This window comes from Danio rerio, chromosome 3 (genome assembly GCF_049306965.1).
Source record: "Danio rerio strain Tuebingen ecotype United States chromosome 3, GRCz12tu, whole genome shotgun sequence".
NCBI lineage: Eukaryota > Metazoa > Chordata > Actinopteri > Cypriniformes > Danionidae > Danio > Danio rerio.
The window spans coordinates 26,485,256-26,500,722 of NC_133178.1; the positions used below are offsets into that span (position 1 = coordinate 26,485,256).

Sequence of the window (15,467 nt, forward strand, 5' to 3'; positions counted from 1 at the left end):
TCGTCTGAAAAAAGAAGTGCATATAAGTGCATACAACACCAGTGTGAGTGAATAATTGCAAAATTAAATTTTTTTAAGTGAAATATCTTGTTTAAAAGTAAATGTCACTTAGCAGTTTGTTTAACAAATCCGCTTAATTGCTTTATAAGACTCTAAATACAGGGTTTGGGCGTTTGTTCTCTTTTTGAAACTTGACAGACATCATCACAATGCACCATTGTTTTATAGAAAAGCTTTTTTTAAAATGACCTTTTCTATTCCAGCATAGAGATTTTGTAATGACAAGAAATGACAGACTGTTGATTTTTGGATGAACAGCTTTTTTAAGAGGCATGGCAGGAGCTGTATTAGTATTAAATGTGCTGAGACTGCATGCTGGGGTCACTAACATGCAGAGCCTCTATGTCCAGCTAAGCCCTGACAGCCCAGATCCATTTCTATAATGCCCAGACCTCTTATATACATCAGAAATAGGGAGTGAATATGTAGCGGTTCATTAGCAGCACTGACTGACAACACTTAAATGGCTCCTTATCTTAAAATGAAGGAGGTTATGTTTGTGAGTAGCACTGCAGCTCTTTTGCAGAACCCAGTGAGCTGCATTTTAAAATGTTTGGCTTGTCTGACATGGAGTCTGTTTCAATGATGGGCAACCCAATTATGCTGAATTTTTTTATGAAACCACTTTTGGCCAAATTGTGAGGCAACTTGTTCATAAAAACAGCAATCATGAATTAATTTCTTGATGAATATTGTATATCCAATATGGTAGCCATGGTGAGTTTTTAATCAAATATATTTGTTCAGTACCATAAAGTATTAATAATAACACTGGTGCAATTAAAAAGTGGTTTTATATGCTTAATTTTTAAAAGATAAGACTGCTTATCGTACTTCGGGAATACGAACGACTAGATTTCGTACAGGAATAACAGCACAATCTGTGCATTAGAATAATATTTTTTATTTACTTTCCTTGGTGATGACATAAGGATGACATCTGTATTTTTAGCTGGGTAAGGCTTAAATTAAAATGATGTTTTGGAATGAAGTGAAGAGTTTGTCAAAGGTTTACGAGAACGGAAAGGCTACAGTGCTTCACATTTTCTTCAGAAATTTCAGATTAAAAACTGGACAAAAGGGGGATTGGATTACTTTTTGGCGAAACATATATATATATATATATATATATATATATATATATATATATATATATATATATATATACATATATACATATATACATATATACATATATATATATATATATATATATATATATATATATATATATATATATATATATATATATATATACATATATATATATATATATATATATATATATATATATATATATATACATATATATATATACATATATATATATATATATATATATATATATACATATATATATATATATATATATATATATATATATATATATATATATATATATATATATATATATATATATATATGTATATATATAGTTTTTATTACTCATTTATGAATAGAAATTTTTTTTTATACAGATTTTTTTTCTAATTAAAAAAAAATAACAATAAAAACCTGCCTATCTCTTATTTCATGGCAGACCTGCTTGGACAAATACATCACATCCATTAGGCTGGTCACATACGGTCTAGTCTTAGGAGTTAAAATGTTTTAATGGATCCACAGATCAAATCTGATCCGAATTTTCTGCACACGGAGATATTCGGAACTCCACGCAGCTCCAGGACTACTCTCTACTGGAAATGAATGACTTTCAATCTGTCGTTTGTTGTGTGCAGTGGAAAGGCAGCTGTACTGTTGAAAATATTGCCACCGTTGAAGACAAAGGAGGTATTTTGATGAAATTCGGACAGAATTAATTGTGCTTTAATTTTTTTGATACACAGTGTTATATTGTTTTATTAGCGCAACAACATCAAATCAGTTTTACACCAAATTTGTAATTTTTATATGAATTTTATTCAATTATTTTATTCAGTTTCATCCTTGCATCCTGCAGTTTCATCATTATGTTAGCATTAGGTATGGGCCAGTATAAGACTGCTCTGAAATATATTCTTTTTAAATGTCTGGGTAAAAACAGCAACCTTTTCCCAAATGAACACAAATATTTTATTTTGAGAATTTATAATATTTTGGAACAGTAAACATGTTAGGCTAAATACTTTAAATAAATCATTGACTTCTGATAAAAATTGCTTGGTGCACAGATAATAATATAATAGTGTAAATAAAGCAGTCACTATCCAGTACCGTTATCACAGTAATTGTCATTCACCATGGAGGGATTTGCTCCTGCAAATATATTGAATAAGCTACCAATCATTTGTAAATATTAGAGAAATGTAGCGAATTACAGCTAGCCTATTTGTGTTCTATCTTGACTTGCATTGTTTACTTGCTATGCCACTTTACTACCTCACTCATGCTCAGATTCGTTGCAGAAAAACTGTTAGATCCTTTAGCCAACAGCAGAAGTTGATTCTACACACTGAATCAGACCAACGAGCTCTGACATTAACCTGACGATAGGCAACATGTGAACTAACCAAACCAATGAGCCTGACCTATCTGACCGATATGTCTTGGCCCTTATTAGGCTGATGTGAAAGTTGGCTTACTACACTGTGAAAAATCCTGGTTGCCTTAAAATTTTAAGCTGAATCAAATTAAGCCCATGAGTCCATTGAACTTTTATTATATTAAACAGACTTACTGCTTGCATAACTTATTAAATTAAGTTAAAAACAAGATTAGCTTAGTTTAATAAGTTACAATGAACTAAAAACATACAGTATGTTGTCATGACTAATTGATCATATATTTTTTACAATGTAGGTTTTAAACACAGCTTATCATGCACAAGACAGATTCAGTTCAGTTCAATTTATATTTATTTCTATGTTGTTGTTTTTTTACAATGTATACTGTGTTAATGCAGTTTAACATGGATGAAGAAAAAAACAAAAGAGTAAAAGCCATAATATTTCAAATTGTGGAGATTCCAGCAGTTCAGGCAGGCAGGAGAGTGTAGTGTTGAATGCTGGCGTAGTTTGCTTAAATTCAGTTTAATAAAAGTTTCACAGTTCAGTTTAGCCCTGATCATTGTAATGCAAATGAAATGGCTGGAGGCTGATCCACTGAAGAGCAACTCCACCGATGCAAAGATCAAGTAAAGGAAATGAATATGAAGCGCAAGACTAGAGAGGCCTGTCTTTAGCCAAACCTGAATTGATGATGTTCATCTGCACATATCTGTGATGATTAATGCGTTTCATTTTCACACTGATTGACCAGTTCATACAGGTGCACATGAACGGCCCGCTTTCTTCTCCCCATTTTCACTCTATTTAGTCCAGTCTGAGTGATGAATTTTCCTGATGAACGCGTTTGTGTGCTGTATGACGAATCTGCTTGACTAGGCCAGTAATGCTGGATAGACAGGATACGCAAGAGTGGGCAGATTCTGCAGGGTTTCCTCTGCCTGATGTGCAGAGCTGTTGACAAGAACGATTCCTCAAATCGTGTGGAAGCTTCTTTTCAATCGTGGACAGAACATTTATTGCAGACATACAATGAAAAAGTCATTTAGAGCCATTACGTCTTATAGTGCACATTTAGATTCTTGTACAGGCAAACTTGTTTTACAGCTCTTTAACCAGAAAATCACTTTCTCTAAAAGAGATGCAGCTTCAGAATGTTGAGAATGTTCAACAGGGTGAATGCTTGCTGATTTTTTTCTTATTATATATTTAAAATGGCAGAAGGTTATTCCGGTGGATAAGTTGGTCCATCTGAATATTGATAGTTTTTTATAGCCAGGCCTTTTTTCTCATCTGTTTTGTTCTTTGTTTTGTAGATCCCACCATTCCTAATGTTCAGGTGACCCGGCTGACTCTGATGTGTGACCAGGCCCCTGGACCCATCACTATGGATCTGACAGGTAAGCCACATGCTAAAAGAAACTATCAAACAAATGCTTTATGACTCTCAGACAATTTATAATTGATATGTTTCATATATTTTGTCTCTTTAGATTTATCCAAGCTTTATTTAAATCAACACAATTTTTTTAATAGCTTAAGCTTTAATTAACATTAGCAGCTCTAATATTAGCCATTTATTAGCCAGTAATATATTATTACTGTTATTTTTATTTTTATTGTTATTATTATTATTATTATTAATAATAATAATAATAATAATAATTGTAGTAAAATAACATACCTAATGTTATTTTTGGTATTACCTATGTGGTATTATAGTATTTATTATTATTTTGAATTTTTTGTTTTGTTTTAATTAACATTAGCAGCTCTAATATTAGCCATTTACATTAATTTTTTATTTTTATTATTATTATTATTATACAAAGAAATAAACAACAAATATTTCAAAATATTAATAATAATAATAATAATAATTGTACTAAAATAACATACCTTATTTTCCTATATTTTTTTTGGTATTATTTATGGGGTATTTTAGTAATATTACAGCACATGTATTTTGTATATGTTTATTATTTTTCTATGTAGTTTTTTTTTTAGTTACACTCATTTCTTTTTATACACTACTAGGGAAATTGTAAGTAATTTGAAAGTATTAAAGCATTAAGTATTAAAGTAAAAAGTCAATAAAAAGTATAAAGTATGAAAATTGGCATAATTTTATGCTTTTTTATATGATTAGAATACATGCAAATAAACTATGGCATACACATTTATAAAAAAGGCTCCTTGATGTCCAGCAAAAACTAAAGTAACTTTGTCAACATATCTTGTGGTTTATAGCTGGACTAACCAACAGACCAATCTCAATGCATTATTTAATTATCTGTTCAATCAATGTTGATTTTCAGTCATTCTGTGGATCATTCCCCTCCACACAGTTCTACTAATCACTGCTTCTTTGAGTTCGCACATGTGCATGTTGGTATCTGATTTGACAGCATCGAGCCAACAAGTTCTTGGGCAGCCTTTCCTCCTATCCACTAACTATTTCCAGCATAACTGCCTTCTTGAGTGAATTGCTACGCATGGCATGGCCAAAATAGGATAATTTCTTTATTTCAATGCACATCATCTTAAATAATGTTATTCTGAATTGTTCAAGCCAATGTCTGTTATCAAAATTTTATTTAATCATCTCTCAGAACTGTCTTCTAAAATTATTTTGAAGAAAACAAGAGCTTCAGTGGTTTCCCTGCTTGAAGAAATTTCCATTTAAATGATAGGTTCACAAGTTTGCACTAATAATTTAGAGAGAGTATGGTAATGCCCATTTGGCACCTCTTTGTGACAGTTTTTTTCTTCTGAACACAGATGTGCTTTTTATCTATGCACAATTATTTATATCCTAAGTTATGATGCATTCACAAATTCACAACATATCCCTATTTCAAATATAAAGCACCCATCTTGTATTTTTTGCATGGTTATTAGTGTTCTTGGAGGCAATAGTAGTGTGGCTTGAGGTGAGTGGGTTGAATCTGTGGTCTGTATTGTCCTCACAAAAGCTTCTGGTCAAGAGCTGGAGGGGCATTTGCTTAGTTGACACTATTGACAGAGGCTCAGTCGCCCTGCGCTGCATTTTAATGCTTCAGCTCAATGATGTCATTCCCTCCTCTGCCAGCCAATATCATGCACACAGGCATGAGCAGGAGATCCGCAACACAAATCCACCACACCCAGCGCTGTGTGTGACCCTGTACCCGCCCTGGAGGAGCCTGGCGGGTTTCTGCCAGCCGTCTCTGTCCTCAGCTGATTCAACAGTGTATTTCGCTATTTAACAGCAGGAGCACAGCAAAAAGGTCACCTGGTTGCTAGGCAATGGAATAATTCTGGGTTGTTTAAGTCGAAGCTTTATAGTAAGACACTGCAGATAAAAGAAGAAGCTATTATTTGTACTGACTAACTGCTATTAGATATCGACTAATAGTTATTATCACCATAAACCCATAGTTAATTGATTACATTAAGAATTCCACAGATTTGACAAGTCCTCTAAAATGTTGTTTAAATATGCAAATGAGGCATTGGTGAATTAAATATGTGTTCATTTGCATAGATTCTGATTCAGAAGTCATGTCTAAAGTTCTTGTTTGAAGAATAAAGATATGACTAAAACTGCTCAAATGGAGATTTATGACTGCCTTCATAAATATGTATTGAAATTGATGAAGTGTTACAAAAGACACATTTAAGCATGAATTTTAACATATTTTTATTTACATTAGACTGAAAAGACACTATGAAATGAGTTTTGAATTAGGAGGCCTTTTCTGATATTATATGTAACACCTCATTTTGTAGGAACCTGCATGTTTCCTCTTTTAGCATAGATCTCTGTGGTTTGTTTGAGCTGGTACAGGAAGACGGTGCCCTCTTAACACAGAATACATTGTTGCAGTTTTGAGTGTGGACTTCCTGTTCTGCAGCTTTTTTTTTTTTTTTTTGTAAATTGCCTCTGCACTTAAACATGAGGAACAAAAACTGGTTTATATTTTTATTAGTTCCTTGGTGGCTGGTTAGTTGAGTTTAAAAAGAAACTTCACCCAAACATTGGAATTTCATTGTTGATTACTCTGCATTAGTTGATTCAAGATTTAAGTGACGTTTTTATCTTCTTGAGATTACACAGAGGAACTAAGACTCCGGCATCTGTCACTGAGTTAGCATGGTTACTACTAGACTGTAAAAAATGTTATGACAAAAAGTCAAGACCAATACTTATATTAACATATTTTAATTTAGGTTTCAACAAACATTTTTAGATTATCCAAAGTTTAATTTAATATTTCAGTCATTTTAATTGATTTAAGATGAGATGACTAGTTTATTGTTTATTGTGTAATAAATAAGTGTGTTGTTTGATAGAAGTGCATTTATTTCAAACTGTGATCAAAACTGACTGAAAATACCTATATTAAACCATTTTAGTACACTATTTATTGCACTGCTAATCAGAATCAAGAATTTATAGGGTCATGAAATCCCCCTCTTTCAGTTCAAGTCTACCTTAGGATTTAAAAAAAAAATGCTTTATGATGGGCGTTAAGATGGGAGCAGAAAGATGAGTGGGTGTGGCCAGCAGAGCAGAGAAAATAACAACTATCAGTTGTTACTTATTGTCAGTAAGTAATTTAAGGCTGTTACATATACAATAGGTTATTCGTAGTTTCATATAATATATAACCACAATTTGTTATATCATTATAAAGATAATATTTATATATGCTATAAATGAGGAGGACTTCTCTCCTGAATCCCGGGTCTGAATACAGACACAGTGAATAGCAGTGTAGCAGGTCTCTTGCCCTATCTATTTCAATCGTTAGTCCTGCCGGTAATCTGGAGGGTTTTAAACATATGCAAACGCGGCAGCACGGATATAGGCAATGGGTCTGAATGGTAACAAACTTAACTGATAAAAGACAATATCCAGCATTCTCCAGTTCTCATACAGCTCTCCTGACAAAAATGCTTACTGCACACAAACAGCTTGGCTGTATCAGCCCTGACAAGACCGTGGGGTAAAACATGTTACAAACTCCATGGATCATGGAAACAAATACATACAAGCCTTTATAAACGGCTAAATACTGCATGTCGTGTGCTGTCTCACAGCTTGGCAGGTTTGTGGTCTGTCCATATTAGTCTGTCATCAGAAAGCACATGCAGTCTTGAATAATTAAGAAGCAGGCTCTTCTCATAGGATAAGAAACTCAGCTATGAATAATAATGAGAAACTGAAGATGAAGATAGCTAACAAAAAGCTCCAACTTATGCATTTTCCTCCACAATTAAAGCTGACAGATGCTAACGTTCTCTGTTTAATGTATCGTAAACGTAACGTAATCTGTTAAAATCTCAAGAAGTATTCCAGAATGTCTTGAACCTTTAAAGAGAACATAAAATAACTAACATTAACATTGACACTTTAACCAACAAGTTTTGCAGATTTGGACCAAACACTTTCTTGCAATTACTTCATATCTTTACAAAGCAAACAGACAAAACAAACAAAAAAACAAAAAAAAAACACTGCATTTTTAAAAAGTGCTTTACACAAGTGAGTGGGCTTGACAAACCACCTGTAGAAAACACATTCTTTCATGTCTCTAACCAGACACTTTCTTACAATCTCTATAAAAAATAGTAAAACACCCCCCTCTCTTAACTCTAGCACTTAATTCTCTGAGCACTAGTCTGAGCACCTTTTGTATAACCAGCACATATTGTGTGTATTGCCTCTTCTTGTTGAATCGCTGAGTACCTCCTCAATTGTAAGTCGTTTTGGACAAAAGCATCTGGTAAGTGAGTAAATCATTTATTCATTCATTTTTCTTTGGCTTAGTCTCTGATTTATCAGAGGTTACCACTGCGAAAGGAACTGCCAACTATTCCAGAATGTGTTTTACACAGTGGATGCCCTTCAAGCCGCAACCCAGTACTGGGAAAACCGATGCACTCTCACATTCACACACTCGTACACTACAGCCAATTTGGTTTATTCAATTCACCTGTAGCACATGTCTTTGGACTGTGGGGAAAACCGGAGACACCCGGAGAAACCCCATGCAAACATGGAAACTCCACACAAAAATTCCAACTGGCCCAGCCAGGACTTGACTCCTACTTGCAGTGAGGCGACAGTGCTCACCACTGAGCCACCCTCCTGCCTAAATGACAAAATTTAAAATATAACAAATGGAGCTTGATTGTAAAGAAAGGAATAATTAGGAATAACTAACATTATCTTATGGAACCAGATTGTAAAGTGTTATAGCATAATCGCAGACCTCGCTGCCTGAGCAGTAAGCAGGAGAGCACATTAGCGATGTGTGATCCAGAAACGCAGATGTGCTCTTGCTGCAAGTAACAGTCGAGCGTGCCACCTCGTGCAGGGACGTCCGCTGGGATGGAGCAGGCTAACCAGACTGAGTTTTTGATGGATGTGCCTGTGACTGTGACGGTTAGTGGAGTATGAAGGTGGAGAGCAGAATCTGAAAAGGCTTGAAAACTTCAGGCTTGAGAAGCACTCTGTGTGACTGCAGACGTTCTGCTCTGCTGACGCTCACATTACAGCTGCGGGAAACCAGACCTTATCAAGCAGCTCTTAATTCAATCCCTGTAGGACTCCACATCTGAGCTGATGAATATTTTGACACATCCCTTAGGAGAGAGATGTGAATAAAGCACAGAGGATGCACATTTAGCTCTGTTGGCCAACTGTTTAAAAAATTAAACATTAAATATATATTTTTATATAATTTTTTTTAACCATTAATCTGAAAATCTAAACCGTGTTTTAGAAAATTTTTTTGCAGAGTGTGTTTTTTTTTTTAACTCTGTGAAACAATTTTGAACATTTAATATGAATGTCAAAAAGTAAAAACAATATCATGTTAATTGTAATATAAAGGGATGCTGACAACAGAGATCCAAATGCAGGGTTTATTAGGAACAGTGTTTCACAAGCAACAGTAAACTCAGGGGCAAACAGGTACCTACAGATCATTCAAAAGGTGTGGTCATAAACGGGTGGTTGGTCAGTCCCAGCTGCAAACAACTTAAACAATAAAACAAGGCAAAGGTCAAACATGATAAGGTAAGGCAAAGGAAACCCATCATAATGTCACAAATACAGTTAACAAGACCCAGCAACTGTTTTGTGTGTCTGTGCTGCCTTTAAAGTATTTGTAATCGATTTTGAACAGCTTCAGCGGTGTGTTGGAAATCAGCAGGAAAACCTGAATAGGTGTGTGTGGTGCATGACAGGATTTGTGGTCCATATGTTGACAGATCTGTAGTTCTTCAGCACAGGCTGGATTACTGATGACCATGACATTGATATATTAACCTACTTGGAAAAAAAATAATGTTACCTTTTAATCACTTTATTAATATATATTTTTATTTTTTTATTAATTGTTTAATTAATATTTATTGATTATAAAATGAAATTTATTGTGATTTTTTTGGCAGTTTTACATAATATATTTAAATTATATTACTATTCTTGGTTAGTAATGTAAGTTAAACATAAATCTTTTTATCACCAAATTAACATAAATCAATTTTGTATTGTATTTCACTTGACTATCCCAGCCAACATATCATTTTAAAAAACAAACAAATAAATACAATACAGATAATTACATATAATAAACATTTAAATAATTCAATTTTGTACAGTTTATTGTTGTAAAATCTGTGCAGTGATTACATTTCCAGTTATTTTGCAAATGTATTTCTTACAGAGCAGAAACTGTCCAAAAAATAACTGTTTGAGTAAAACTTCCCTACTTGAGTGTCAATTTGTAATTTTTCCAAAAACACACCAAATAACTCTTAACTTCATTGCTTGCTCTACTTATTGAGACTGCATCAAAGTTTTTTTTTAAATTATACCAAACTTACTTAATGTCTTACCTAATGACATTTACTTAATTTTTTAAAGATCAGAAATATTTAAAACTTTTTTTTAAATATTAAAGAACACCTATTTTACCCCTTTTACAAGATAAGCCTTTGGTGTTCCCAGAATGTGTCTGGAGAGTCTCAGCACAAAATACCCATCAGATCATTTATCATAGCCTCCAGAATCTGCCCACTTGGTGTCTGACTATAATGTAGCTGTTTTGTTACCGTTCTCACGTCCGTGGCTGCTTCTCCTGCTTTACGTCAGATAAACAGCAGTCAGTGACAGAAAAGGACTCGGATGAAGCTGAAATACAGCTCATTATTCAAAAATACCAAGTAAGTTTATTTGTAGTATTTGTGGTGGAGTTTATTCAAGTCTTTCTGATATGATAAGTCACACACAAATGCCGTTTGCAGCGCACAAACACACACACACATATATAGGCATGTTTATTGACACCATGCAGCCGTGGTGATTATAGCTGTTAAGAATTACATTGCGATTTTACTTTCTTTATTACAAACATGCTCTTCTTTAAAAAACATATAAACGTATAAAACTTATAACAATCACAGAGTTGGAAAAGATATTTTAATCCCAGTTTATTTGCAAAAATAAAAAATAAAAATCTGTGGGCATGTGTTTACATGTTAGTATAGAAACTAGCGCCTGTCAATCAATTCAGTTGGTGGAGAAAACCGCACTCTTATGTCACATTGTGGTGGGCCTCTAAAACACTAATTTAGATCCTGTTTTAATGTCAGGAAATTTTTAAAAATATGTGTTTATATCACTTCAGTATGACAGCGGACACACTATACCTTCACACAGTTCTGTCCAAACAGCTCACAAAAGTTGATCTTTAACATAGGTGCCCTTTAATTTAAATGTAACTGTAAGAATTGAAATATTACAAATATTCTGATATCTTTGACAATTCAAAACATGAGCTGAAGACAGGGCCAATGGACTCCACAACCCACCAGGGGGGAATGCGTGAAAAACCAGTTCCTGCTGCATTTGCATCTGACTATGCTGAGACTCAGCTTCATCCCCCCAACTCACACATATGGTCATTTCAATGTTTGAATGTTCTAGAATTAACCAAACTGACTTAAACCATCATGTTTGATATCATTTGAAATGTCTCAGTGCGATTGGTACAATGGTCTCATTCTCTCAGAAATAGATATAATTAACACAATAAATATATAACTTCAGGCATCTTTTGAACCACTGTGAAGGGTGTGACTTTTTACACACACACCCCCTTCCTTGAGGGAATTCTTGGATTATTTAAGGTAAGGCCTAAGAAAGACTCAGGGCGATTCTGCCTAACCAGATCAGCCCATAACATGGCTTGTTCCATGTTATGTATATTTCAAAGTCAGGAATGCATCTTTTTCATCTTGGATTTATCTTTGATAATTTGATGTTTTGTATTGATCGTTTATGAATTGACTGATTGAATTGGCATAATACATTTACCTGACTAATAAATTGTTATGTTTTGAATGATTCAAACAGAGTTCGTGTTATTATCTTTAGTAGATTGTGGTAATTTCATAGCACCACAAGCCCCTGTTCAGGTTAGTAGCGGACTAGAACACGGTAGACGGAGCATTGCGGCACGCTACACGATGTCTCTAGAGCTCCGACTAACAAATTGGCATTTATTCATGTATACTTAGGCTGTAAAAGGATATCTAAGGGGATAGTCCTTCACCCGATAAACTTTTAATACTATTTAGATAGTATAGTGATTATTCAAAGTTACTACTAGTTTAAGTACGACTGGTCTGCTTAATTCTATAGTAATGATCGTTATATGACTAAATAGCTCTGTCTGATTTAGGAGGTAGCAGACCTATGGGGACCGCATAAAAAATATCCTAATCTGAGTAAGTAGGGTTCTGCCTTTTTAGGATAGCAGTCAATCGCCACTGTTTAGTGACCAAGACTGACATGCTTGTGCTTAAGAAATTGTATACTCGGCCGGTACAAGATTCAGGATGTTATAGAGATCCCAATGAACGAGAATAACATAAAATGATGAACCGAAGAGAATATTCAATCATAACCTAAATTAATGTGAATGGAAACAAAATAACCTTCTCAATGTTTTATAATTGGAGTCAGGTAAAACGAGGATAAATATATTAATATTCTAATAAACCACCTCATACTAAAATTGGAGTCAGATATGAGTTAAGTTTAATATAAATCAACATTGTGCACTGGAAAGACCGAACATGCAGTGAACCTTCATCCACCATTGGATACCGTCATTGGACCAACTGGCTGGACCCTAAATAGCATATATATTTTTTTTAAATAAAATGCTTACAAAAACACAAAATAGCAAATGGAGATTATTATTATTTTTTGACTAAAGGCTTTTTCTTGAACCATATCCGTTCATTAAAATGATATTCAAAGATATTTATTTATTAGTTTGTTTGTTTGTTTGTTTAATCATGTTTTTGCAGTGTGGGCTGCTTTAATATATTTTGGGTCTTATCCTGCACACATATAAAATAATAAGCCATCTGGCAGATACATTGATGTCAAATCAGTTTATAAGAAGCATAAATTCAGAGCGCTTTAGTCCTTTGTTGGCTGTGTACAGTTTAAAGCAGGAAGCGGGATGATGGTGTTGAGGTGTCAGCAGTGGGAGTGAGTCTGGATCGGGCCGCTCTCCTTCTCTCCAGCGGGATGCCTCTTATTATCCATCTCTCTCTCTCTCTCTCTGCTGTGTGGGAGTCATACAAACCGCATACCAACTACAAGTTCAGCAGAAACAGCCCTCAGTCTTTAGACAGAGCACACATCTCCCTGGTGAACCTGCTCCATCACACTTACTGGCGTTTGTAAACGAAGGGGAAGAAAACGGCTCTGAAAATAGCTCTAGGTTTATGCAGATTGTTCAGGAATACCGCAGAAAGCTTTAAAGACTGTAACAAAATAAGAAAGAAAGGATATCATATGCAATTTAATTAATATAAAAAGACTGCATGTTTTTCCATAAGATCAAATTATATTTACTTCTTAGATGTTTGAAATGTTTCCTTGTGCTTAGACTAGACTACACTTAAATACAGTAAAACAAAAAAATGGAATATTGTGAAATATTTTAATATAAAACATCTTTATTTTTTAAATATTTAAAATGTCACTTTTTCAATCACTTAAAGCTGTATTTTCAGGATCAATAATGTTAAAACTAATAGCTCTGCGATGTGTTTTGGTGAAACACTAACAAGGTTTAGTAAAATACTTACAAATAAATTGGTATTTTATTCAACAAGGACAAATGTGACCATCCTAGACCACAAAACCAGTATTTAGTGTCACTTTTTGGAAACTAAAATATTCATTCATTCATTCATTTTCTTGTCGGCTTAGTCCCTTTATTAATCCGGGGTCGCCACAGCGGAATGAACCGCCAACTTATCCATCAAGTTTTTACACAGCGTATGCCCTTCCAGCCGCAACCCATCTCTAAGAAACATCCATACACACACACACACACACATACTCGTACACTACGGACAATTAAGCCTACCCAATTCACCTGTATACCGCATGTCTTTGGACTGTGGGAAAACCTAAGCACCCGGAGGAAACCCACGCGAACGCAGGGAGAACATGCAAACTCCACACAGAAACGCCAACTAAGCCGAGGCACAAACCTGCGACCCTGCGACCTTCTTGCTGTGAGGCGACAGCACTACCTACTGCACCACTGCCTCGCCCAAAACTAAAATAAGATTATTTAAAAATCTGGAATCTGAGGGTAAAAAAAACAAAAAACTGGGAAAATCAATAAAGTTGTTAAAAAAATAAGGTCTGAGCCATACATATTACTAATCAAAAATTGAGTTTTGATATATTTACAGTGTGTAAATATAGTAGGTACAGTAGGTTTTGCTTGGAACATGATTTTTACTCAATATTTTAATGAATTTGGCATATATATGTGCTCATACAGTTTATTTTGGTTATTGCCAGTGTATCTGTGGATATTTTATAATATAGCTATTGGCAAAAATTGCAACATAAGACATTTTGTGGTCCAGGGTCACAAATTAATCTGAATTAAACTAAATTTAACAAGGACAAATGTGACCTGTCCAGACCACAATACCAGTATTAAGTGTCACTTTTTGGAAACTGAGATCCAACTATTTGAAAATCTGGAATATGAGGGTTAAAAAAATTTAAATACTGAGAAAATCTCTTTTCATGTTGTCAAAATGAGTTCTTATCCATGCATATTACTAATCAAAAATTACATTTTGATATATTTACAGTCGGACATTTGCTAAATATCTTCATGGAACATGGTCTTAAAAAAAAAAAATATATATATATATATATATATATATATATATATATATATATATATATATATATATATATATATATATATAATTATATATATATATATATATATATATATATATATATATTTTTTTTTTTTTTCTTTCTTTTTTTGACCCATACATCATATTTTTTTGCATTAGACAGTTTTTCTGGTCGAGGGCCACAATTTATATTAATTAGCTTTTAAAAAAAATATTTGTGTTAGTCAAAGAATCAAGAAAAAAAATTATATTAAAAAATATATTAAATATTTTGTAATATAGTATTGGTGAGCAACTGACACTTCAAACTTTTGAACGATTGTTTCTATACAGTCTCGGCCAGGGGTCCGTTCTTCATACCTTGCTTAAATGATGATTTGGCAGATCCTGGATCTTTTAATCTTGATAACTGATCTCTGGCTAATTTGGTTCTTCAAACAAGTTTGCAATTCAGATTAAAATGTCTAGATGAACTAATCAGAGATCGCTGCGTTTGATATAAACGACAAATCTATCGATTCTCGAAATCATGATCAGCAATGCAACGATTGGCTGACGGCACAGCAGCGTAATGACATCATCTGATTAATATTCCATTATCCATACATTACATAAAATTCATAGGAAATAGTTTGTTTAATATGATACACA

The 15,467-nt window shown here is 33.7% G+C and overlaps 1 protein-coding gene across 2 annotated transcripts in view; it reads left to right on the forward strand.

Annotated features, from left to right (window-relative positions):
* The window catches only part of arhgdig (Rho GDP dissociation inhibitor (GDI) gamma), a gene marked incomplete at its 5' end in the record, with an annotated part of 55,348 nt that overhangs the window by 29,303 nt on the left and 10,578 nt on the right, over positions 1 to 15,467 (forward strand). For both annotated transcript variants that reach the window (NM_001423647.1, NM_201157.1), the window contains 1 exon segment: positions 3,881 to 3,964. In NM_001423647.1, the coding sequence (NP_001410576.1) occupies positions 3,881 to 3,964 (84 nt within the window).